General features: G+C 42.1%; 3 protein-coding genes across 20 annotated transcripts in view; 1 reads left to right on the top strand and 2 right to left on the bottom strand.

Moving 5' to 3' along the window:
- The window catches only part of LOC118502804 (RIMS-binding protein 2), a 90,598-nt gene extending 76,334 nt beyond the window's left edge, over positions 1 to 14,264 (top strand). For 14 of the 18 annotated variants that reach the window (XM_036035427.1, XM_036035441.1, XM_036035440.1 and 11 more), the window contains 2 exons: positions 1,620 to 1,687; positions 9,848 to 11,200. In XM_036035427.1, the coding sequence (XP_035891320.1) occupies positions 1,620 to 1,687; positions 9,848 to 10,471 (692 nt within the window). In that variant the 3' untranslated portion in view covers positions 10,472 to 11,200. Of the gene's footprint in view, positions 1 to 1,619; positions 1,688 to 9,830 lie in introns of all 18 variants that reach the window. The other 4 variants (XM_036035443.1, XM_036035429.1, XM_036035438.1 and 1 more) reach the window with 3 other exon arrangements.
- A 1,495-nt stretch (positions 14,265 to 15,759) lies between these two features.
- On the bottom strand, positions 15,760 to 20,061 carry LOC118502806. Its single transcript, XM_036035444.1, has 2 exons — positions 19,651 to 20,061; positions 15,760 to 19,567 (listed from the first exon to the last, which is right to left on the bottom strand). The coding sequence occupies exons 1-2, from the start codon at positions 20,051 to 20,053 to the stop codon at positions 18,900 to 18,902; spliced, it is 1,071 nt and encodes a 356-aa protein (XP_035891337.1). The 5' UTR covers positions 20,054 to 20,061; the 3' UTR covers positions 15,760 to 18,899.
- Positions 20,062 to 22,155: 2,094 nt separating this feature from the next.
- On the bottom strand, positions 22,156 to 23,294 carry LOC118502803 (pre-rRNA-processing protein esf-2-like). Its single transcript, XM_036035424.1, has 2 exons — positions 22,623 to 23,294; positions 22,156 to 22,556 (listed from the first exon to the last, which is right to left on the bottom strand). The coding sequence occupies exons 1-2, from the start codon at positions 23,155 to 23,157 to the stop codon at positions 22,177 to 22,179; spliced, it is 915 nt and encodes a 304-aa protein (XP_035891317.1). The 5' UTR covers positions 23,158 to 23,294; the 3' UTR covers positions 22,156 to 22,176.
- Positions 23,295 to 23,476: the final 182 nt, after the last annotated feature.

The following is a 23,476-nucleotide window of genomic DNA, read 5'->3' as shown; positions in this document are numbered from 1 at the left end:
TTAATGTTGTCTTGGGTGTTGCAACACAAACAGTGCTGTCAGCTTGCAGATTGTGATGAGTGGATTGAGTGTGCCAAAACAAACCTCCCACTAAAACACTGCCAAAACATTAATATTAATAACGACTTTTATACTAAGAATTAAATAGTTTCTTAACTAAGAATGCAAAAGTTCTTAGTATCTTAACCGGCAATAGCTTTATTAATAGGGAATAAAAGCCAATTTGCTAACTGAGCGGCTAACATTGCGCTTGTGAGCGGCCTTCTGCACATAAGTGCCCAAAGCATACGGATCACGGACTCTTCACTTTTCCCCTGTGATATCTTGTTCTAATAAGGCAATATTTTAGCTGATCTTCTAGTATTCACACCGCATACTACCAGAAGGAGAAGTACATAGTTTAACGTGAATCGGAAAATCGCGGACAGCGCGATCGAGTACATTAGATTTGAGTTTTATATTCTTACTTTGAAATCTAACACCAATCCGTCCTTGCATAACCGACCAACCGTATGCAGCAAAACGTTAGTGTTGCATGTGGCGAACGCTCCACCCGATCCCGATGACTCCGTGTTTCGGCACTCAACGCTAAACAGAACCACAGAGCGTAAAACAACTAAAAAACAATAAAAAAAAGCTTTAAATGTTCAGTGTACGCACCATCTATTTTAACAAACAATCTCCTCTCCTGTTATCGTACTAACTATCTACTATCGTTTGAGTTTCTCTTCCAAAGTTTTACCGTATCCCGTTTGTTGGCTTTCGTTTCTCAAAAACTAAATCCCGGCTTTACCGATTCCTCATACTGATCCTCGTGTGTCTTAATTGTGTTACGTATGGTGTTATGTTTTGTTTTTTGTCTGTTTTCTCTCTCTCTCTCTCTCTCTCTCTCTCTATCTCTCTGTTGTTCCCTGTCTCTTTTTCTTTGTTTTTCTTACATTTTTGCAAAAAAATCATGTAACTTATTATGTTTGTGAGGTGAAGAAATAGTTCCCTTTTTTTCTTTATAGTTTTTCTCACTCTGCCTATCTCTTTTCATTGTATCGCTTTTCATACACTCTCACACACATATATAAATATGCAAATATATGAAATTTTTAAAATGTTTTTTCGATATGTACCTGATGAAAGTTCCTGAATTTGTTGCCCAAGTTTTTCTTCATAATGATATTTGGATCTATTCGTTAAACACTTTTTGCTCTACTTCTTCAATTGTTTTTGAAACATTTTCCGTACACAAAAACTCACACATACATACATTTGCATCTGTTTACTCACTTACTTCCGTTAAAAAACAGAGTTTTCTTTTCCAATTCTTTAGTGTTTGTTTTTTTCCTGTTTTATTATAATAATTCAAACCCTTCAAACAGCTGCCTTGAATGGGAGCATTGAAAAGCGTGTCAGCAACCGTGCCATAACTTAGTGGCCTTATTGGAACCAAAGCTCAGGGATACATGCGTAACAAGAATGCGAAATATAGAAAGGAAAAAAGGCGAGTAAAGGCCAGCCACACTTGTCAAGCCTCCCGCTCAGGACAGCTGTACGATAAATTTATCCTTTTATACGATTTCTCTGCTCTGCTGTGGTAAATGTCAAGTCTTTATGTTGTTCGTTGTTAGATGCTCGCCCTTCTTCCCCTACACTGTTAGACAACATGGGTCACCCTGCCCCCGATCACCAACCCCAGGTAACTACTACTACTCAAGAGTCAGCTCATTCAAAACGATACAGTAACCGATGCGATTAAGTGAGGAAACCAGTGAACCCACTGAAGACAGCTTCAAACACGGTCTTGCGATCTCGAAAGTCGGCAAACTGACCGTGGCCAAAAATAAAAAAAAGGGATGCAAGTGCAAATGTTAACACAACAGACGGGAGTGTTGAAGATAGAAGAAAAACAAAAACGAAACACTACCATGTACCATGGGCAGGCCGCGGAAGTCTGGAAGGCCGAAAGAAAGTAAAACATTAATTGTGAATTTCCACCAGTCGGTTAACACAGTCAACTGAAACACTATGCTATACAAATTTTATACCAATCAGAAACAATCTGCCATTAGGAGGCCGCTGAGTAGAGATGCCAACTGGGAACCGAAATTCATTATTAGTCGATTATTTTCCCACATGAACTTGTTTCGTTTTTCCTTTTCCTCTGTCTCTACTCTTAATATAATCAAACAAAACGCGTCACATAACGAATAAACCACCAAAAAAACCCCTTCGATACATTCGCTGCTTGTGTGCCTCCAAACTACACCCTAACCGCCGAGAAACAAAACGTTCCATGTCGTTTCGTATGTACCACTGTCGGCTACAGAAATAACCACCAACCAGTACAACTTCTAACACACGGCAACGTTTCCTTCTTTGGTTCGTTTAATTTTGCCAAAACCAAAACTGCAAACAACTCCCCCAACACAATTTACAACGCACCACAATGATGCTAGAATAAACATATTAAACAGATCGCACAGGCTCAACACATAGAAGGATAAATCATATTACAAGCTTAAAGCTGGTAGGGTCAACAGAGTGTGCGGTAAACTGCAACTTGCTGCAAAGGAACCAAAGCCGTTGGAAATTTTGTAGTTTTATTGTGTTTAAGTTTATGTTTAATTTTTAATTTTTGCTAGTACTTTTCTTACCTAGTTTTGTGTTACGTTTTGTTTGTGTTTTTGTTTACTATTTATGTTTGAATTGATCTCGTTACTTGTTAATATACTATCGCTTTTTGTACTCTGTCACACTTGTACTCTGGATGTAGTCTCGTTAAAGAAAGAAAGCGTTCGCCCTGTTCTTTTTTTCCTCTTTCTCGATCTGTCAATTTCCACTGCCTATTTTCCGAAACATTTCACATTGGCTCTACCCTCTAGTGCTAGTTGTTTCTTAGATGTTACATTTTCTTAATTAGGCTAAATTATAACAGCCATCTAAGCCAAACTAAGTGTCTCGATATTTAAAACAATAAGCAATTTCAATAATATAGGACACACTGAGGAATCTATGCCTCGTTGTGGTTATATTTCGAATCGCGTATTGTTTAAAATATCTGGACACTTGTGTTATGGCTTGAGAAACACTGACTAGGTACTAAGTCCATTTCTCTTCTTAAGATGCTTTTGTCATATTCTTCTTCTTCCTTACCTTGCAAGGTCTCGGCCTGCCATTTTTTAGTTTCGGTGACTTAATGTGAGGCGGTCTCTGGATGGGATTTGAACCCCGGTCCTGCCACATGATAACTGGCGCTGCTATCGCCTTGGCCACCGGACCGCGTTTTACGGACCGTGTCATATTACTATCATTGTTTATTTGAATCCAGGTTCAAGTTTCTTGTTGATCGATGACAATTCTGACAGTCTTGTTCAAACTTTTCAATCAAATGTGATAAACGCTCAGATTCAAATTTGACAACCCATCGCTGTTGATGTTCACTAAATTTTTTGTTCTTGTTCCAAATTTTTCTACATCATTTCCTTTACCAGTCGGTTACTTGATGATCACATTTGAACCGAATGTTTTCCAGACTTTTCCCTAATCATTTGCTAGCTCATCAAAATATTCTACTGCGATCTCGCCACAGTCCTCTCTTTTTAAGCTGTTGTGTTGTTAAATAGAATGCAATTCTTGAGTGTTTTTGCGCTATCAATGTCCACGTTCTTTCTCGATTGAGTTTATGGCGTTACGGCGATGATCGTTCTACGCGTATGGTGTAAATCCGTAACTAGTTTGAGCTTAAACGCTTGAGAATGTTTTTGGTGTTTTTTTTTTTTGTTTCTATTCTGTTTCTATTTTCTAATTTCCAACAAGCACCAATGTGTCTTTCTTGTGCCTTCAGAGTGTTCCACTTGCCTCTCTCTGTCTCTCTATTACTTTTAAGAGAATGTTATTTCTACATTTTACTGTTGCTTTCTTGAAGCTAAGATTGTGATAAATGATGTTCGAACTAAAACTCCACCTAACTACCGTCATTTCTATTCGATAAAATGTGTTTTTTCTTTTAGTTACAGCGCTTTTTTTTTGGTTTGGTAAGCTCTTTGTTTATAGGTTTTGAGTTTCGTATTTATTAGTTTAAAATAATAAAAAAAAACTGCCTCACGCAGAAACTCAACCTCAATCACTTTACAGAACATTTCAAATACACGGAGCCGTTGCTACTCACGTCATTCGCTCGGTGAACAAACAGTTTACAGTGCATTATATGAACAGTGCCACAGCCATGCTACAAGCTAGGACCTACCTCAGAAACTGCAGTTAAATAATACATTACAACTCTACCATTTTGAGCTCTTTCTCTCCAACTCTCAAGACTACTACTCTTACTACCACTGCTACTACTACTCAGAATAACAGAAGACACCGAATAAATTGGTACCATGGGCAGGGAAGTCTATGTGCTGGTAGAACTGTGAACATGCTGTCCAATTTAATTGTCTGGCCTGCCTCTGTGAACCTATCTGTATAACCTTCCTGTCTGCTACTGTCGTCTGCCTGACTGTCCGTTTGCCACCTACTTTCCACACACTTTTTTCCTGTCTATTTCTCTCTCTCTCTCTATCTCTACTTCTGTCTCACTCTCTCGCTCTCTCTCTCTGTCTATCCTGCTCTATCTACTACTTTGCCTGGTGTAGCTGTGCCTATAGCGAGAGCTTAACATGTTTACTATTTGCTACAACAATAACTTTGATCTTTATTATGAAACTCAATCCTATTCGATTGTGATAGGAGTTATGTAAAAGTAAAAATAGATTAAAAAAGTATTTTATTTCCCTTAACATACTTCAAACTCATAAGCTACCGTAGGTCGCAACTTAAAAAAAGGATAAGCGACCTTGGGGTCCTCCAATGCTACTCCAAAGCGTTTTATATGGAACGCTTTGATTTTCCACTCTGCTTTCCACTTGTTTTTCCACAACTCTAGAGCAAAATAAAACTATGAGTCAACTCATCACCTGTTACCTGTGTCACGAAACAGTGCACGGTATCGCGGATGTCCCATAAATGTTTTGTATGTATTTCGGTGTGTCCGTGTGCCTGTCAGTTTGTGCTGTGCGTATGTTTGTGTATGTGTTTGTTCGTATCAAGGTGTAACATGTAAAAAAAAGTGTATTTTCCCCCGTTTTTGTGTGTGTTTTCCAACACAGTTCCACATCTTCCAACCTTTTTTTTTTCTTTGTTTGTTTCTTTCGATTCGCGTAGCAATGGCGTTGTTGTAGTAGTAGAGTTGTGAAAATCGATGGAACCGTAGTGAATAGTGGCCATTAACTCCACGATTTGTTTTGTTTATTCAAACACCTTTACCACTTTTGCACCATACTACAAACAGCATAAATCGCGTTTTTGCCTTTTTTTTATTGTCTTGTAACAATACATGGTACCTTGGTACAGTAGTTACAGAGTGACACACGACACCGCACATGCATTGAAGACGGATTACAAGCTCTAAGTCTCGTCTTGCATGCTCATTTGACACAAAAGTACGGAAATTTAACATGATTTTTGTTTATAAAAGAGAAATGTTTGATAAGCTCATTTACTCACATTCCATCAATTGAGTTCGCTCTCGAATCCAAAGACATCCAACCAAGAAGCTCACACAACATCGCAATCAAGGGCATTATATTGTCTTTTCCGGAAAGCCCCCCACATCCTAAATGAAGTAGATTTTTTTCTCCTCAAAGTCCTTGCGAAAAACAAAAGCTCATCTTAGCCAAACCGTTTCTGGCGCATTCCATCGAGCAAAATATCCGATTTATCACAACGCCAACCGCTCGCTGCAATACCAAGACAAACCATTAATGACAAAGCACAGCACACACATACCCGTAGATGGTGCCTTTTTTTAACGATATTTCATTTCCTCGAGATGACTCCCAGCCGGGGCGAGTCTCCGGGGTGACAGGCCAGCAATGATCGCCATTTTTTCGATTATTTTGTGTGTCTTTTCGCTTCTGTTGTTCCATCAACGGTTTATACGACTCCCGACTCTTTTGCCCCAATGCAACAGCAGCAGCAGCAGCTGTCGTGGTGTCATGTGTCTCGTGGCAGTATCCTGACCTTGCCGAGTGCGCGGTGTCAGTTGATAAGGATGTAGCGGGCAACACCGACACTGTACATTTATTTGCGATCCTCACACTCTCGCTCAATTCATCACTATTCGTCAAGCTGTCAGCCGTATCGTCACGACCTATATCACCACCAATCCGGAGGAAGAAGCACCCAACCAAGTGGGGTGTATTGGGTGCAACATTTTCTTTCCCCTCTCTTCGGGGTCTCGTTATCGTTTCCGGTCCCAGTGGGTGGGGGGGGGGGTCGGGCCTCGATGCTCAATAAAGCGAAAACGGAGGGCATCGCATCAATTTTTATTGTCAATTGTCTTTTTACCCGGGGTTCGGTATCATCTATCCGACACGGTGGCGAACAAAAGGCCGCTTTGCACCAGCCTGATATGCCGGATATATTACGCGCATATGTATATATTGCGAGCGTGCGAGTGCGTGAGATCGATGGCAATGCTATTAGTCGCCGGGTCGCAAGTCTTTTCAACTAAAACCGTCACATTTCGGTACTGTTGCGATAATGGATTTTTGGTGATGTGTGGTACCTACTGCTGCTTGTCTGTGTGTGTGTGTCATAATGGTGTATCGAGAAGCGACATTAGTGGAAGGGAAATTTATTGTACACAATTTATTAACAGCAAGCTGTCGTGATTGAGAGTGAGTGGGGTCTTCTTAGACTTATCCGATACCAGTTTAATATTTTTGAGACACTTCATTAAACAGTAGGAAGGATTAGTTAAGATTTGCATAACTTCAGCATAAAGAATCATGTACTCTATACCCACTCAACCCACTGTTCGTTTAGAGAGCAACGTTCTAGCTTTCTGGAGTTTATAATACTTAAGTGCTCTAGTGTTTCTTTTTCTATTAATCGAATCAAAGTTTTGTGATTCTAGAGTGTGTTGCATTGTACTGGCATGTTAGTTAATCCGTTTGTTTTAGTGTGTAGCATTACTCAACGGTTACATTTTTCTAGCACTTTGTCACATTCGAACCTTTTCCTTTTCTTATTATATTATTTTCATTTTTTTACTCGTTTTAATCATGATTTTTTTTTGAGTAATTAAACACGTACTGTAACATCTTTACCCCAAGCTTTAACAACCGTTTCGTTTCCTTCCTTTCCTTTCGCGTATACTCTTGCTTCTCTGATGGAACAAAACTCAAGTCCAAACCCTCTGAATGTGTACAGCAGCTCTGAAACTGATAGCTCAATGCAACTAGGAACTACACAAATGAGAACTCTACAACCCCCAACTAATTACCAGTAGCAGTGTCAGTTAGTTGAAGTGGCGTGCGTGCGATTGAAGCTCACAGACCACGGCACCATTGTAATACCACTGAAGATGTGAAGAGGTTCTATCTGATTTTCCTTAAAACTGCACTACGAAACGTGGCAAGTTCACAGTAAAATCCTTCACTCCACTGAACGCTCTTTAGCGCAAGTCTTTATTTTTTAAGCGACGAAACCTGTTCATTATTAGCTATTAAAGCTTACGGTGTCCTGCAACGCTTACCCATAATGAGTGATAGACAACGCTCTCGCCATTTTTTTTTTTTCCTGAACGTGGGAACGTTTCCCAAGAGCGACAGGAATTGAATTTTAAATGTCGGCTCCATTGTAAATGCAGTCAACAGTTGCATGGTGCAACAATAACCGGGAGTAACAGCAACAGCAAAAAAAGGAGAACCCGGAACATTCCCAGCCAAATCGAATCAAGTGCACCACGAACACGAACCGACTAGCTTCCATATGCCGTGGCCAGGCAGCTGCAGTTGGGAAAGTTTTAAATTGAATTTTCATGCAAATGAGAGTCCCCCTCTTCGGCGTAGTTTGGCATGCGTTTGGGGTAATGTTCTTTACCTTCGCTACCACTGCTCGTTGGTTGTTGCGGAAACGCTCTAGATTGGTTTTCCGCGAAGTACGTACAGAATTCGTAATATGTTGCCGTTAGTGTGAGGGAAGCTACAGGACACACGTACTTTTTAAAAACGATTACCAGTAACAGAAACATCTTGAGAAAGGTTTGGTTTAAAGACCGAATAGCACTTGTAAGGAGAAGTTTAGCGAGCAAAAACTTAAGAGCTAGGTGAACCGGGTCTGGAAGACGCTACACACCGGTCCTTGTCCACCCGTAGCTATTCAATGCCCATTTAAATGTCACCATTTCCTCCAAATTCCCACATTCCAGCTTGAAAAGCTCAACTTGTCCTTTTATTTTATTGTTGTTTCAATCATCCTTGGCACCTTCTTCAGAGCCCAAAAGCTCACCATCATCTCATACCCCCGTTCAAGTTCAAGCACGTTAAATAGTTCAATTAATTCGATTTTATTTCGTTTTCGTTTAGTTTAGTGCGTATTCGTTTGTTTACCTTTATATCGTGCGAAAAAACAAACACACAACCCTTAGAATCGCTAGCTCAGACACACTGGTTCAACTTTTTGATCGTTAAATTATGTTAACACTTTTAAACTAGCTGTTTAACGTTTGGTTTCTAATTTATTGCTTTCACGTTTTACTGTTTTCCGTTTTCGTGTTCTTTTTTCTATTCCCTCCTCTTAGTATTGTTTTTCTTTACCTGTTTCACCTCGTTTCTAGCCTTTTCGTCTACTTTTCCCTGCTCTTACTTAATTCCTCACCCTGTTCCGCAATTGCGTTGCCTTTCTTCTTTCCTAACATTACAAGTTCGCCTGACAGTTCGTTCACACGTACCAGATACAGCTTACGGTAGGGAGTTTTGGAGATTCGCCATGCAAAAAAAAGGGTTTTACGTTAGAATTTAATCTAGCTTTCTGCGCTGGAATTGTTATTTGTTTTATTCGCTAAGAATTTGCTCAACCTTGAGACTTGAGACTGTTTCATAACGCTTCAACGGTAACGGTATGTAACGTGTGTAACGTTTCAACATGTCGTTTTTGGAGTCGGTCATCCGTAAGTTGCGCACCGTTAAACTAGCTCCACAGATTTTATTCGGAGACGCTTTCTAGTTTATTTCTTCATCAAAGTACTGTTTTTGTCCCATTCTTTTCCAAATATTTCGTAGCGTGTTACTGTTAGAGAACATAGAACGTACATGCTGCCCTTTCCATGCAGACATCCACTAGTGGTGTGATGGTGTTTGATGCATGGCATTAGATCCACCGACATTCGTGAGGAAACAGCTACAAGCATTCAAGTGATTCATTAGTTACGTTACTTCCGTTTCGTATACCAGTTTCACCGGAGCGCTTTCTTGCTTCGAGTGACCATTTTCCTTTTTAGAGTTTGTTTTTGTTTGGTTCAAACTTAGCTAGATTTTGTTAATAAATACAGAACCCTGAGTTAGGAGTGTGTTGTTTTGGAATACAGCCTGCCGACCTTTCTTTAGCAAACGAAAGGAGAGTCATCTGATTGAGGTATTCAAAAAACGAACCAACGGCCAGGATTACTGCTGACACCACTCCGTACACTCTACAACCAGAAGTACACTTTTAAAGGAAAAACTCAGACTTTTACACAATTACACACACACACACACACACACACTTTCCCGCCCCTTTTTTCGGACAGTTAATTGTGTATGTCGACATGTCTGTTTATTTTCTGTCTCTCTGTATCACACTCTGTCTCTCTTTCTCTCTCTGTCCGTCTGTCTCTCTCTCTCTGTCTCAACTATCTCTAACTCTCTGCGCGGGGCTGGTGGGGTTTGGGGGAGGGTTTCTGCACAGCAGTTAGCGAGTGTTCGATGTAATCTGTTTTCTACCATAATATCCTTATCCGCATACTAACGCAGCTGGTGGGGTTTTCTAGGGGATGTCGGGGATAGGCGGGATGATCGGTCAAGGGATAGGGATCGGTGGTAATGTCGGCGGCATGACCGGGATGCAGCAGCAGCAAACCCCGATGCAGCAACAGATGCAGCAACCGATGCAGCAACAGATGCGTAACAACCAGCAGCAACAACCGATGATGCAACAGTCCCACCAGCAGCAGCAGCAACCGATGATGCAGCAGCAGCAGCAACAGCAGCAACCGACACCGACCACGACCGCCTCCTCCGGTGGGGTGTTTTCCACCGCGTCCAATCTGCTGTCCGGTGCGGCCGGTGCCGCCACCGGCGGTCTCTTCGGCAAAAAGCCCGCCGCCCAGCAGCAGCAGCAGCAACAACAGCAACCGATGCAGCAACAGCAATCGTCCGGCCCGTTCGGTGGGTTCGGTATGGGTGGCGGAGGCCAACAGCAGCAACCGCAGCAACAGCAATCAATGCAGCAGCAACAGCAACCCGGTGGCCAACCGGGTCAGCAGCAGCAGCAGCAGCAGCCCGGCGGCCCGAACATTATGGGCAAGATCCAGGAGATGGCGGCACCGGGCGGTGATATCCTGTCCAAAGGCAAGGAGCTAATATTTATGAAATTCGGTCTCGGCGGTAAATAACCCCAGGCGTTTGATTATGATTATTGTTATGGTTATTATCCTAATTGTAACTATCGTTCCGAGCCGCCGCGAGCAACCGTTCGATTCTGCGTCCGGCTCGTCGTTCGGCTTCACTAGGGTGAGGAAAGGGGAGGGGGAGTGGGGGGGAAGGAAAGGGAAAGGTAGTGTGCTGGTTCCGGGTGGAAGTAGTTGGAGGTGATCGTGATATACAGCAAGCAAAACAAAAAACGAAGAAAAAATGGTCAAAATTATTACACCCACATCCACACATACGATAAATAACAAAATGGTTGCCCACAGCAAAACAAACCAACAAACAATCACACAATTCGCGCTATCTTTCGCCAAACGCTTTATTGTTGTTCCTCGCCTATCCAAGCCTATCCAAGCGCCTATCGAGAAGGGGCGAAAGCGGTACCAGATATAATCCGTGCCAGGGATCTTTAAAAGCAAAGAATTCGAAGCTGTTGACGAAGCTGTGTGCCCAACGGAAGGAAGCCTCCCGATGCGGAAACTCCACACACACATAAGCTCTTTGTTAATGGATGCAGTACAGAAGAAGATGAAGATAAACAACAAAAAAAAAACAATCGAACTCTCTATATCTTGCTCACTCACTCAACTTTCTCTCTCTCTCTCTTCTCTCTTCAATCTTCTAACCTTGACTTGTATTTGAATTTTCAAAAGGACGACAATAGCGAAATTCCAAGCCCCTCTTAGAACTGTAGCTAGTGAGATTAACTAAAGCAAGACACAAGAGACAAGTCCTTAGTCCCATAGATTATCCGAGTTCCCGATCTAACCGGTTTATCGACCACACACGTGCAGCAATAGCATCCATTTTCTTGGGTAGATGGTTCTTGTGTTTTTGAGGCCTCCCATCTTGTTTGGGGGCCAGCACACAACACACTCCGGATTTAGGATCACATCTCAGTTTGGGGATGGATTTTTTGTTCCCTTTATTCGACGAGATCGACAATTCCGGTCAAAATCCGCAACACCCCAGGCACACTACTCCCCACGCTGGTAGGACGACTCTTGGTGGGTTGCGTCGTCGAGTTGTTGTACATATATACACGTTACTGATGCGATGTGCCGTGTGTCTGGACAGCTTGTCCGGGGGAGGCTGATGCTTTTACACGTCGATCGTCCGAACACGCGGGATTGTTTGTTCTTAGGCCATTTAGTTATTCTCGATTACCAGGAAAGGGGGTTCGCATCGCGATTGTTGGGGGGGAGGTAAGAACCGTAATAAGTATACCTAGTCTTAGTAGCTATAATTAGTGTTACCGCCTGCAATTTACGCACACAGAACCACATACACGTCGCGGAAAACCTCCAAAAAAATGGTGGTGATCAAGCGCGCGCCTCGCTGTTATCCACTGCTGATGGACTTACATTCTTTAGCCTCCGGTTTATCTCAAAGCTAAGATGTGTGAATGTGTGTGATGATTTTTCCGCTACAAGCGCTACCTCTAAAAGCGATCGACGGATTGTGTCGGATTCGGTTGCGGTTTTTTTTTTCTTCTAACAGCGTAAGCCTGCATTTCTGATACCTTAGTAATTATAATTAATGGAATGTTTCAGATGAATAGTAGAATATTGAAAGCCCGCTGACCAACCTTGCAACCATACAATGGAATCTTACAAACAGTTTGGGGAAATTTACAATGAGACTTGGGATTTTGGAAATTACCCGTTGATGGAGGTAGTAATTAAAATTACCCCAAGGGTTTAAAATATTCCTGGTGGCCCAGTGGTAGAGGCGACAGCGGCGTCGGTCACCACACGATAGGGGACCGGCTTTCAAATCCCATCTGGACCGTTCCCCCTTAGTGAGGACTTTCTACCCAACTACGTGGTATCAATAAGTCTAGCAAGCTAATCGTTAAGTCAAGAACAATTTCCATCAACATTTCCAATCAATGTTCGTGTACTGTATACAAAATTCCATTATATGATTGCAAAGTTCCACAGCATGCTTGCAACATTCCATTATCCATTTGCAACATTTCCCCAAATGATTCAACTATTTTATTACCACAAATTGATCACTTTTTACATTAGTTTTAAAGAAAATGGGTTTGCCATTTTCCCCGCCTTATTTTAAGTGCTTCTTCTTCTTCTTCTTCCGTATGGAGAGAGTGTGTGCGTGTGTGTGCTGCGTGCGTGGTATTAACCGTACGTTTACCGAGAGTGTTACACAATCACAAAATAAGCAAAGTGAGAGGAGCAAATGGGAGGAGAGCGAGAGAGCAAAACAAAACAAACCAAGAATAAAATAGTAGGGTATAAATAATGCATACACTTAATCTTAATGGCGCATCTGCAAATCGGCGCCCTTGAACCGCTGCTGGTGGCCGGAGATGGATTTAACTTTAGCTAATCGTTATCAAAAACAAAACAAAAAAAAAACAATGGAAACCCAAAAACACAAAAAACGCGTTTCTTCGTCAAAGCAAAGTATTCTATTTGTTATTCTAGCTAAAACAAACAAAAAACAAACGATGGGTAAGATGGGATGTGAAAAAAAAGCAAAAGGAAAATCGTTTTCGCGGGTTTACATTCGTGCAGAGTGTGTGAATACATAATACTATCGCTTCATGTTTGAGAAAATTGAAACTTAACACAAACCATACACACACGCACGAGTGAAAGGGAAATTTCGGGGTGGGTTGGGTGGGACATACTAGTGATGGATGTAAGTGTTCCGGTGGTGGGAAAGAAAAACCTTGTTGAGTGTTGTTAAAAATAAAAGAAAAAATAATAAAACAATTATTTAACTAATGTTTACACCGCGACAAAAACAAAACAGACAGTCTACACAGAACACAAAACGCTAAAAAAAACATCATGAATGCTGGTGTGGCAATATGGCCGTTTAGTGTAGTGGAGAAGACAGAAACAATGGCAAGCAAATCGGACAACAACCGGGGGCGGTATAGAGCAAAAGTAATGGAAGCTATAAAACAAGGTGATATTTACATTTAGATGCGATCGTAAACCCATATCATTCCCCTTTTTCCCCCTCCACACACACACACACACGTCACATACTATCCTACAGGACATACAATTCCATCGCATACAAGTTTAGCTGGGAGACCATATCGTGCTGTAGGTGGCATTTTCCATTTTGGTGTGTAAGATTGTGTGAGGCGTAAAATCTATCTTCATTTTGCGGTTCAAGAAAGGAATGGAAAAACGAAAAAAAAATTCCGAAAAAATACCTTTCAACCTTTACAATGTTGGTGAAAGAAAAGCTTAGCAAAACGAACAAACAAAAACAGATAAACATAAATCAAACAAACTGCGCCACCATCATGCTTCTCTTAAGTGCTGTTTTCACGAAATGTCTAGCAAGCGAAAAATAGTAATGCATCAGAGAAAAACACACACACACACACAAAAACCGATAAGTTAAAGTATTATATATTAAAAACTAATAAACACTAAAGACAAACAAGAAAAAGACACGAAAAAAATGCATTAAACATACAACAGAAGAAAAATGTTAAGCCGACAAACAGGAAAGGAAAAATATCTCAAATAATGCGATCACGGTGAGCATCAACGTGCGTCAATCAAATCGCAAACAGTAGTTTAGTGCTATGTAAAGACTTACAACACGCTATCACTAATGAGGAAGCAAATACACAAACAAAGACGATGTGTGAAAATAAAACAAAACACACACAAAACGGATTAAGCGCTGTAAACAAAGCATGCAGAAGCACCCACCATTAAACCATTTAACCCAGGGCCAAGGTGGGATGGGAACAGAAGAGAGAGAAGAAAAAAACAAAAACCAAACCCGGAGAAAACTGCACTAGAAGAAGTTTAGGAGATAGGACAAAAGTTAAGTAAATGTATTTAATAAGCGCGTCTGTAGCACAATATTTAACTTAACAGAAGCAAGCAAGCCAGTAAGCAAGCAAAGAGAACAAATTGCACCGGTATGTATGGCGAAATGGGGAAACACAAGCAGCAGATCCGCCAACATCCCCGGGCTCCAACACAGCACTGTGCAGGCAAAAAAAAAACCTATCTTTACCACTTTATCTTTATCGCTATCCCGACAAAACAAAACTGCATGCTGCAATCGATCACAAAGCAAACGGATACAAATAAACCAGACAACACAGAACGAGCGTACATCGTAACGAATCGGATGCTGGTAAAGAGTCAAGCCGTCAAACTTTTTTTTGTGGTGGGGTTGCTTGGGAGGGTTGGGGTTTGGGCGAAGATCCACGCCACGATTTCACCGATCGTTTGTTTGAACTCATTGTACGGTACGAACGTTTGCTCTGCCCGGGGAAAAATAGTTCCCCCTTCGTGGGTCGTTCCTTCAATTTGTCAGGTCTTTTCGCCATCGTCCCTCTCTTTTTTGGTAAGCCAAACTACGACGTTGGTAGTTTGAGTTGGAGAAATTGTGGTTTTTTTGAAGAAGCGCTGCTACGCATAGCAAATAGTGTAATGCGGAAGAAAATTTAACAAAAAAGCGTAAGCCTCTATGGGCGTGTGTGCGTGTATATGGCAGGAAAGAAAGCATTAAATTAAACAAAACAGAAATCAAATTGAAAAAGTGTGAGCAAAACCAAATAATGAAGGAGCAAAACAAAAGCAAAAAGATGAAAAGGTAAAAAAGTGAATAAAATCCTTAAAAAAAAAAAGACAAGACGAGCAATTCCAACGAGTGTGAAAAAATGGTATGAAAAATAGAAACAAAGAAAGAAATGATGTTTGCATCAAAGGAGAAGTAATAGAAACAAAAAGCAAAGGTCAACCATACATATACACACAAAACGCAAAATTATAAACAAAAGTGACTGGGAAGAGAAAACCAAACAGAGAAAGAAACTGGCATAAACTTGGAAAAAAAGCACGTTACGCACGCGAATGGAACAGAACAGTGTACATAAGAAAATTGAAGCAGAAAAAAAAATACACAAAAAAAAAACAAAACTCTCATAATTGCAACGGTCATTAGTGACGATGGTTAGCACCATCGGTAAGTAAATAGCATACGATAGCAAAAGCGACAGAAGAATAAATATCAATGCATAAATACAACCAAGGATGGCTAATCGCTCGAACTCGTCTTTATTTGCTGCTTGGCCAGGTTTAGTAGTACATACTGTAAAATAAAAACAAAAGCAAACCTATTAGCAGTAAATCGTTCGAAAAACCGTCGAAAAAACACGTGTGACAGTGTTTGTGTGTATGTGTAACGAACACGTGGCCATCATAGTGTTAGAGGTTCAAAGCGAGATTCAAACAACCAGCGGGTGGCAGCGACTAAAAAGGCAGAACACAAAACGACCACAACAAAAATGTTTACCCACCATAATTAAATTGAACATATTTACAAACTAATAAATTATTGAAGAAACAAAAAACAAACAAACAAAAAACTTAACTCATTAACACGAAAATGGCGACGCTGATCAATAAGAGCCAAATAAGTAACAGTGAGCATGTGTTGGAAGATAAGGAAGGTTAGGACAGATTGCTAACGCTAACACCCATACACCACAAACTAACTCTTCTATTGCTTCTACTCTACCATTTGCCCAGCAATCAAATTCAGCACACACACACACAAACAAAACAAAGCAGTCGGCTATTTAGCACTATTTTGCATACTTTCGGGGATACGTACGTTGCCTATTGCCCAGTTTTGTTCGCACAGTATAATGGATAATTGGAAGTACGGAAAAAATACCGGAACGGCTAGGATTCAAAAATGGAAAAGAACAAATAAAACAGTGAAAAAATAAGCAACAGGCTTGTGATTCTTTGAAACACGCAAAACACATAAAAGAAAATGCAACTTCGACGGTTCCATTCTGTGCGAGTACGCCGTATAAAACATACAACAAGAAAAACATATACAGCAGAAAAACAGAAAAAATACAAATACTACCGTACAATAGGTGTTTCGAGCATAGTAGCACGTGGACGACAGGACGACAGAACAAGTATAGTTATTGTTTTCGTGAAAATGAAAAAAAAAATCTGGAAAAATTACGAAATAAAAGAGAACACATGATAAAACGCAAGTGAAACGCACATAGGGCAAGTGAGGCGCTCTTGCTTGTGCTACTACTACCTACTACTACTACCTACTACTACTACTTGTGCTACAGATCAAAACCATTCCACAAACACTAGGCTCACTGTCACCAAGGTCCTTTCTGATGCTACACAGTCAACTACAACACGGCACAGACTTAACTCTCGTAGGGAAAAAGATCACTCTAACGCCATCTATACACTCAAAAGAACACTAGCTCACACACACAGGTACGCACATAAAAACATAGTCACTTAGACAGAATTTTCGCGGTTACCGGAACGGTCAAAGTCGGTTGACTCGCCAATTACAAGGTTTCGTTGCAATCGAAAGAAAGTAGAACTCATTTCGCTTCGTTGCTAATCCGGTTTGAACTACGCGGTGTAAACGCTACTGCATCTATTATACGGTTGAAGTACAGCTTCCCGTGTTCTACCCTTTCTACTACCACTATACTACTTCTACGATCTCTTACATCTAAGAACGCGCTTCGCATAGTATCCAATAACCCGAACAAGCATACCTTTGTCACAAATCGTAAGTACATATCTAATAGCATTAGTACTAATAGCTACTACTACTACTACCAATTTCGCTGACGTTTCGCTTCCGAATGGCTCCTGTTTGATTTCCCCCGTTTCCCCGGTGCCCCTGCTCGTCTTTGCGCACTCCCGCCCTTTATTGCCCAGTAGTCACGCAGATCACGTCAGGACTGATTGATGCGAGCCGGCTTGTCCGCAAGCTTTCCTGTAAGCTAATACCGTCGGGAATGCTGCTAGTTTCTCATTTGTTTAGTAAATTTCATTCCCATTTTTTTGCTACATTATTAGATTTAAAATTGTAAAAACATAAACATACACACACACAAACACTTGTACAACCACTCATCAAGCAACAAACTACAATGACAATCGCTCACTATTTTACATACTGTTTACAGTCCATTTTCAAACCTCCCCCCGTGTTTTAGGACCGAACGATTGCAGATTGGCATAGAAATGGCGGACGATGGCGGCCCCGATAAACACAACACACACAACACGTACACGCATAGGCATACGACCACCACACCACTCAACACAGAATCGAACATGACATCTACACGTGATCATCCCCATACACTTGGCACGTAAGCGCTGATGCAGCTGGTCGCGATCTGAAGGTTCCTCAAGAACGATCCTCTAGGCTCTAGGCCGCTACTGTACCGTGGTGTAGTGTTTGTGGATCACCTTCAGGGTGATCGGTCCTTTCCCAGATCGGAGATTAAATGCTTTCCCCGGAGGGTAGCCGATCGGACATTGAATTCTAGCTTTTGTGACTTAAATTTGACTAATATTGAGCTATTTGACTCTTAGCTTGTATCCTAGTAACTTCAAAACTAACAAACTGATTCTTTTCGTAGCCTATCTCAACGAATTTAATCAAATCTCGTCCACTTTTTTGTCCTACTACTCAGCTCGAATCGAATCGTATTATCGTCTTGAAACAGACACGCTTTCTATGCTTTCTAACCCGTACCACACGATAAGGACCTCTTACGTACCGCCTTAGCTTACCGTAAAAGCGACTCTCGTTTTCTCTCCAGAGCAGAAGGCAGAAGTGTTGTGACGCGCCGACAGAGGAAAAACTAGCTTAACTTAACCGCAATCGTATGTTACCGTTGCTGAAGAATTGTATCGTATTGGGAAAGATCAAGAAACAAAACGAACGAAAAGCTCGCAGCAGATAGCAGTTCTGCGACGTCAAGAAATATGGCCACTAGGTTAAACGTTACATGCAAAAGCGCTTCTTCAAATGCTTCCTTTACATCCAGCGGAGTATTAGCACTCGCATCCGCTTGGCTGGCCCTCAGAGCAACATTCACATTCGTACCGGGGCTTTATAGTGTCACTGTGAGCTCTAAAGCTTCACCTCAGTATTATCTCGACCCATCTTCTATGTGGCGTGCCCGTCCCCCCCCCCCCCCCTCCTAGATCCGCGCGCGGCTCTCTCACGCAAACAAAAATGGGCCAGAACTTACTTTTACACATCAAAACCAAACCAACCAACTAAAACTAAACCCGCTGCGCTTTAGAGTGTAAAACGGCTTGACATCTTCACATTACCATCTGCTTACTCGGAACACCTCAGAACAGAGCGAGAACCGGTGGCGGCGACGGTTTTGACGACGCAAACCGGCACGATTGCAAATGATTGTTAAGAAGATACAAAATGTTATTATATGAAACAATATAGCTGATAAAAACTACACTGGGAACCAATGATGTGAATAAATCAACTAAACATTACTGAATCGAAGCCGGCGCCGACTTTGCGTACTGTTTTATTCGGGGACTCATATTTGCATGCTCATCACACATTTTCGTACGTTTCCGTCACGAACGTGAGCGAAGTTCCATTGCCATCCGAAGGTACGTAGCTGAAGGTCCACAGGGTCGTCGAAAAGAGGAGCGACTGTTGTTCGTGCAACGTTACGGAAAGCACCTGGCAGCTACTGGCACACTCCACACGTGGTCGAAGCGTGACGTTTAGGTGCGATCGCATCTGATGCACTATCACTAGTCCGGCCATGTTTGGTGTTATGGCGGAGGTGCCTTCGAGCCCGCGCGATAACAAAATCCAGTTCGTGTACGGTGGTTCCCAATGGGTGGCGTAGAAGTACGGTTTCCCGAACATGGTTCGCGTTTTCTTCACGGTTCTTAGGGCACAGTTTCGCAGCTGCACGAACCATCCATGATCCTTCGCTGCTGTGGCCGTATCTTCCGCTAGTAGATCTACCATCCGCGCGATGGCAGACGTTTTCGCAAAGCTGGGTTTAAACAGTAAATTCGTACGGAAATCGCAAGGATCCCCCAGCAATAACTCTTCCAAATCGAGCAGGAACCCGTCCCAATCCGCTCCATAGAGCTTGTGCTCGTTCCATGGTGGATACACGTCGGCCACAACGATCGGTACGTTACGCATCAGATGATGGCGGTATAAAGTTTCGTAGCTAACATTCGCACGCACCGGCACGGTTCCTGTGGTCAAAAAAAGAACGGCCGTACGATTATTTTCCAGACATACGAGAAACAACGACACCACAACCTCACTTCACACTTACCAAAGTTACGGCAAACAACACAATCGTCCGGAAATGAAATGGGTGGTTCAAACTTTTTCGACCCCGCACCATCTTTCGCCTTCGCTATCAAACACTTGCCACGGTACAGCGGTGTCCAGTCCCAGTACGGTAGCATTTCTATCATTAACAGCCGCCCGATAGCCGTCACATGCCAATTTACACTCGGGACGTAGTACACGGCCAAACATATGGCCATCAAGCACACTGCAACGGACAGCCTGCGCAGGCACCATTTACGCCAGAGTCGTGCTCTTACCGGACCAAACACATCGTACAGTGCCCGGTCGGATGGTTGCACCTTTTCGATCGCTTCCAGCAGCTCCTGGAAGCTAGCACTCAAGCCCGATTCTGGCTTCCGCGAGTCGACCATCGTCGGTGACATCCGAAACAGTACTAAGCGAGGGTTTGCTGTGCAGCCGACAGCGAGACCACAGCTGAATTCACGGCACCGAGAGAAGATTGGTTTCCGGCTGATTGCATTTTTCTATCAATTGCGTTGGGGAAAATTTGATTTACGCCTTGGTCCAAATCGTTCCGAGCTCCCGTATGGTGGTTCGTGATAAGGATATAATCGGTGCGTAAGTAAGTGAGCAGCACACATGCTTGGGGAAACTTCGTTGCTGGTTGCGGTTAAAATTGCAGTGCTACATTGTACTTTTTACAATGTTTTATAACAAGATTTTGAGTAAAAAAAAAAATTTAAAATATTTTTCATGCAATGGTGTCCTGTGTCCTAGGGATCCAACCAACTACTATCTGCTGACTTTTGCATTATGCCTTTTTTTGTGAAGACAAAATAATAAAACGTTTTCATTTATTTTGAAGCAGCTTGGGAGCATAAACTTGAAGAAATTTAAATTAGAGATTTTTTTATAGCATAACACCACACAAGACTTCGGGAAGGTTCAAAACCTTCCCGTGTTCAACCCAGTACGCAAGGCTCCCCGTACGCAAGGCTGACTACTTTGCTACGGGTAAAATCAAGACACAGAAAGTCAGAAATGGCAGGCCAAGGCCTTTCGAGGTTGAAGAAATCTCTAATCTCTAATTTTGAGGTTGAAGCCTTTCGATGTAGAACCCATCTCATGCACTGTGGCGGATCAAGCTTCTTGGGTAACCCAAGAGGTAATCAGGTCCTCTAAGAGCTACGAAGGGATCCTACGCGGTCCCCCATACACGACGTCCTTTACATGAGTCTTGAACAGCGAGGCTCTCACGAGGGCCAACGGTTCTTCTTTTAGTTCTGGACAATCTTACACACGTGCGCTCTTGCCCTAACTAGTCGTCTGCCTAGCGTTAGGTTCGCCAATAAGGCGCTTGCCGTCATAATTAAAATATACATAAATACAACCAAAGCTTTTTTGTCTGGTGGTTTCATCGTTGCTTTCCATCCCAATCTTTATCGGAGAACCTTATCCAATTTTGAACCTGTAATTCCTAGTTACCTGTTCAGCTTCGTCTTCCTTTTGGCAACAACTTTATACCCGGTCTTCGTATGACAGTCTGGATGGGATTCGTACATGGTCCTGCCGTGTGGAATTCTGGCACCACTAGCATTCTTCAAACGTAGCCCAATTTATATCTTTTTGTAAGGATACAATATTCTTCTTGGCCGGCGCGCGTGTTCAGAATCGCAGATTTGTTTCCAGGAACCTCAGTCCAGCTCTGAATTCTTCTACCCACAGCTGCATCCGTTCTCCGACAGATTTCGAATATCGTTTCAAATTTCAAGAACAATTGTTTCAAGCTGGCATAACTCATCTAAATTCTCATATCAATCCCACGAGGGGCCAATATCAAGTGTATATTACAATTAAAGGTATTACATGTATTACAATTAAAGTCCCATAGTATTTATATTCGTTCGCCAACAATGCGGTACGCAATTTTGTATCACTTATTTATTTATTTATTTTTAAAAAGTTTTAGCAATGTCAATGAAACTGATTTTACTCAGTGTTACATGCCATTCAAGGAAGGACAATCGAGTACAAACGCTACAACCACGAGCTCTATGAACTGCACGATGATCTCACCATCGTGCAGAGAATTGTGGGTCAGTCATGGGCCGGTAGGCCGGTCATGTCATGAGAATGACACCGGACAACCCAGCGCGAAAATTCCTTTTAGCTCGTCCACATGGACTGTGGAGGTGTTGAACGGCCCAAACTAAAATGAAGTGATGGCGTTGATGCGTCCGCCAACATGGACGATCGAAAGGCGGACGATTGAAAGACGGGCGACGGCACTGGACGTTAGCGGTTATGCGCCGGATAAGTAAGTAAGTACGTAAATACATGCTATCGGGGGCTTTTCGATGCCTCACCTGAACTGAGTAAAGCTTGACTGGGCTTATTAAAATTTTTTGGATTTTTTGAACTTTTGTATGCATCAAGCAAACTAAACAGAGGCTTGGGACCACGTTCGTATCGGTATCTTTTCTTTCGAAGCTCCTTTGCAGAAAAATTCAATGACTCAAGGAAATTAGTTTAACATACGTATGTTTTATACCTGATTTTTCTTTGCCTTGGCTTCCTTCTTTTCCCTTGCAGCATTTTTCAGTGCCATCTCCTTATGATGGATCTTCGTTTCGTGATACGAAACTTCCTTGCGAATCTGCTGAATCTGTTCGCGCATCTTCTCCTTGGCCACTGCCCGCTCGTACGTTAGCCGTTCATTTAGATGGACCCACTTGAACCCTGACAGATACTTCATGCTCCACAGGATATCGCGAAAGGCTGACTTTTTCTTATTCGTGATGGGGTGCATGTTTAGCAGTGGCACTACTTGTTTGGCAACACGTTTATCTAGGAACTCCACCCAACCCTCGGTGTACTGGACCATCGCTCGTTTGCCCTGAGCCGTCTTCATTCGCACCTTGCCATCTGAAAATTTGAAGAGAAAACGTTTGCATTATTGAACGAATTATGACAGCAGGACAGTAAATGTACCTTTTTGAGATGGTTGCAGGTATACGCGGCCGATTTCGCCAAAGGGTTCGAGCAACGACCGTAGGATGGTCACATTCATGTGTTTGGGGATGGAGCAGATGTAAATTACGCCAGGTTTTCGCTTCTTTTTCTTCAGTAAAGGTGTTACACGTTGCACCTTGCCCCGGATAATAGGTTGTTTTCTGGCTGGTATACGTCGTTCTGTGCCATCGTCTTCATTCCCGCTCTCTTGCTGATCACTGTGCTCTGCATTTTCCTCGTTGTTGTCCTCCTCTGAATCCTGCTCCTGCTGCTCATCATCAGATTCTTCCGCATCCTCTAACTCGTCCGAGCCCTGTTCATCATCCTCATCCTCGTCGGTAGCTTGATCCTCTTCGCTTTGATCTACTTCTGAATTCTCGTCCTGATCATCATCGTCTTGTGCGGCTTGTTCGATTTCGCTGTCCGATGCTGCACGATCTTCCTCATTGTCCGACTCAAATTCGATTTGCTTTTTCTTTTTTGGTGTAAGAAGTATGCTTCCTTTGCGTTTCATGTTTAATAACAGCTTTTATCACTATCTTAATAGTTTAGCAATGTAAAGTAAACGAATTCTTTCGATTTTTCTCGAATCAACACATGCCGCTTTTGTGCCGCTCCAAAACACATGTGTTGTTGACAGTTTTGTTGCAAACAAATCGCCAGTGTTGCCAGCCTTTGTTTTTGTGATTTTTAAACCTCAAATTTCATAATGAAATACGGTTTTCGCTAAAGGCTTATTAACTATAAAATGAAAAAAATATATTTTTGCATTAAAATATTCTGCAATTTCCATATCAGCCCGAAAAAGCGAAACGCATCAACAAAAACTGCAA

Source organism: Anopheles stephensi, chromosome 2 (assembly GCF_013141755.1).
Source record: "Anopheles stephensi strain Indian chromosome 2, UCI_ANSTEP_V1.0, whole genome shotgun sequence".
Lineage (NCBI taxonomy): Eukaryota > Metazoa > Arthropoda > Insecta > Diptera > Culicidae > Anopheles > Anopheles stephensi.
Note: the sequence above shows the minus strand (reverse complement) of the source record. Positions and strands in the feature narration are given on the sequence as shown.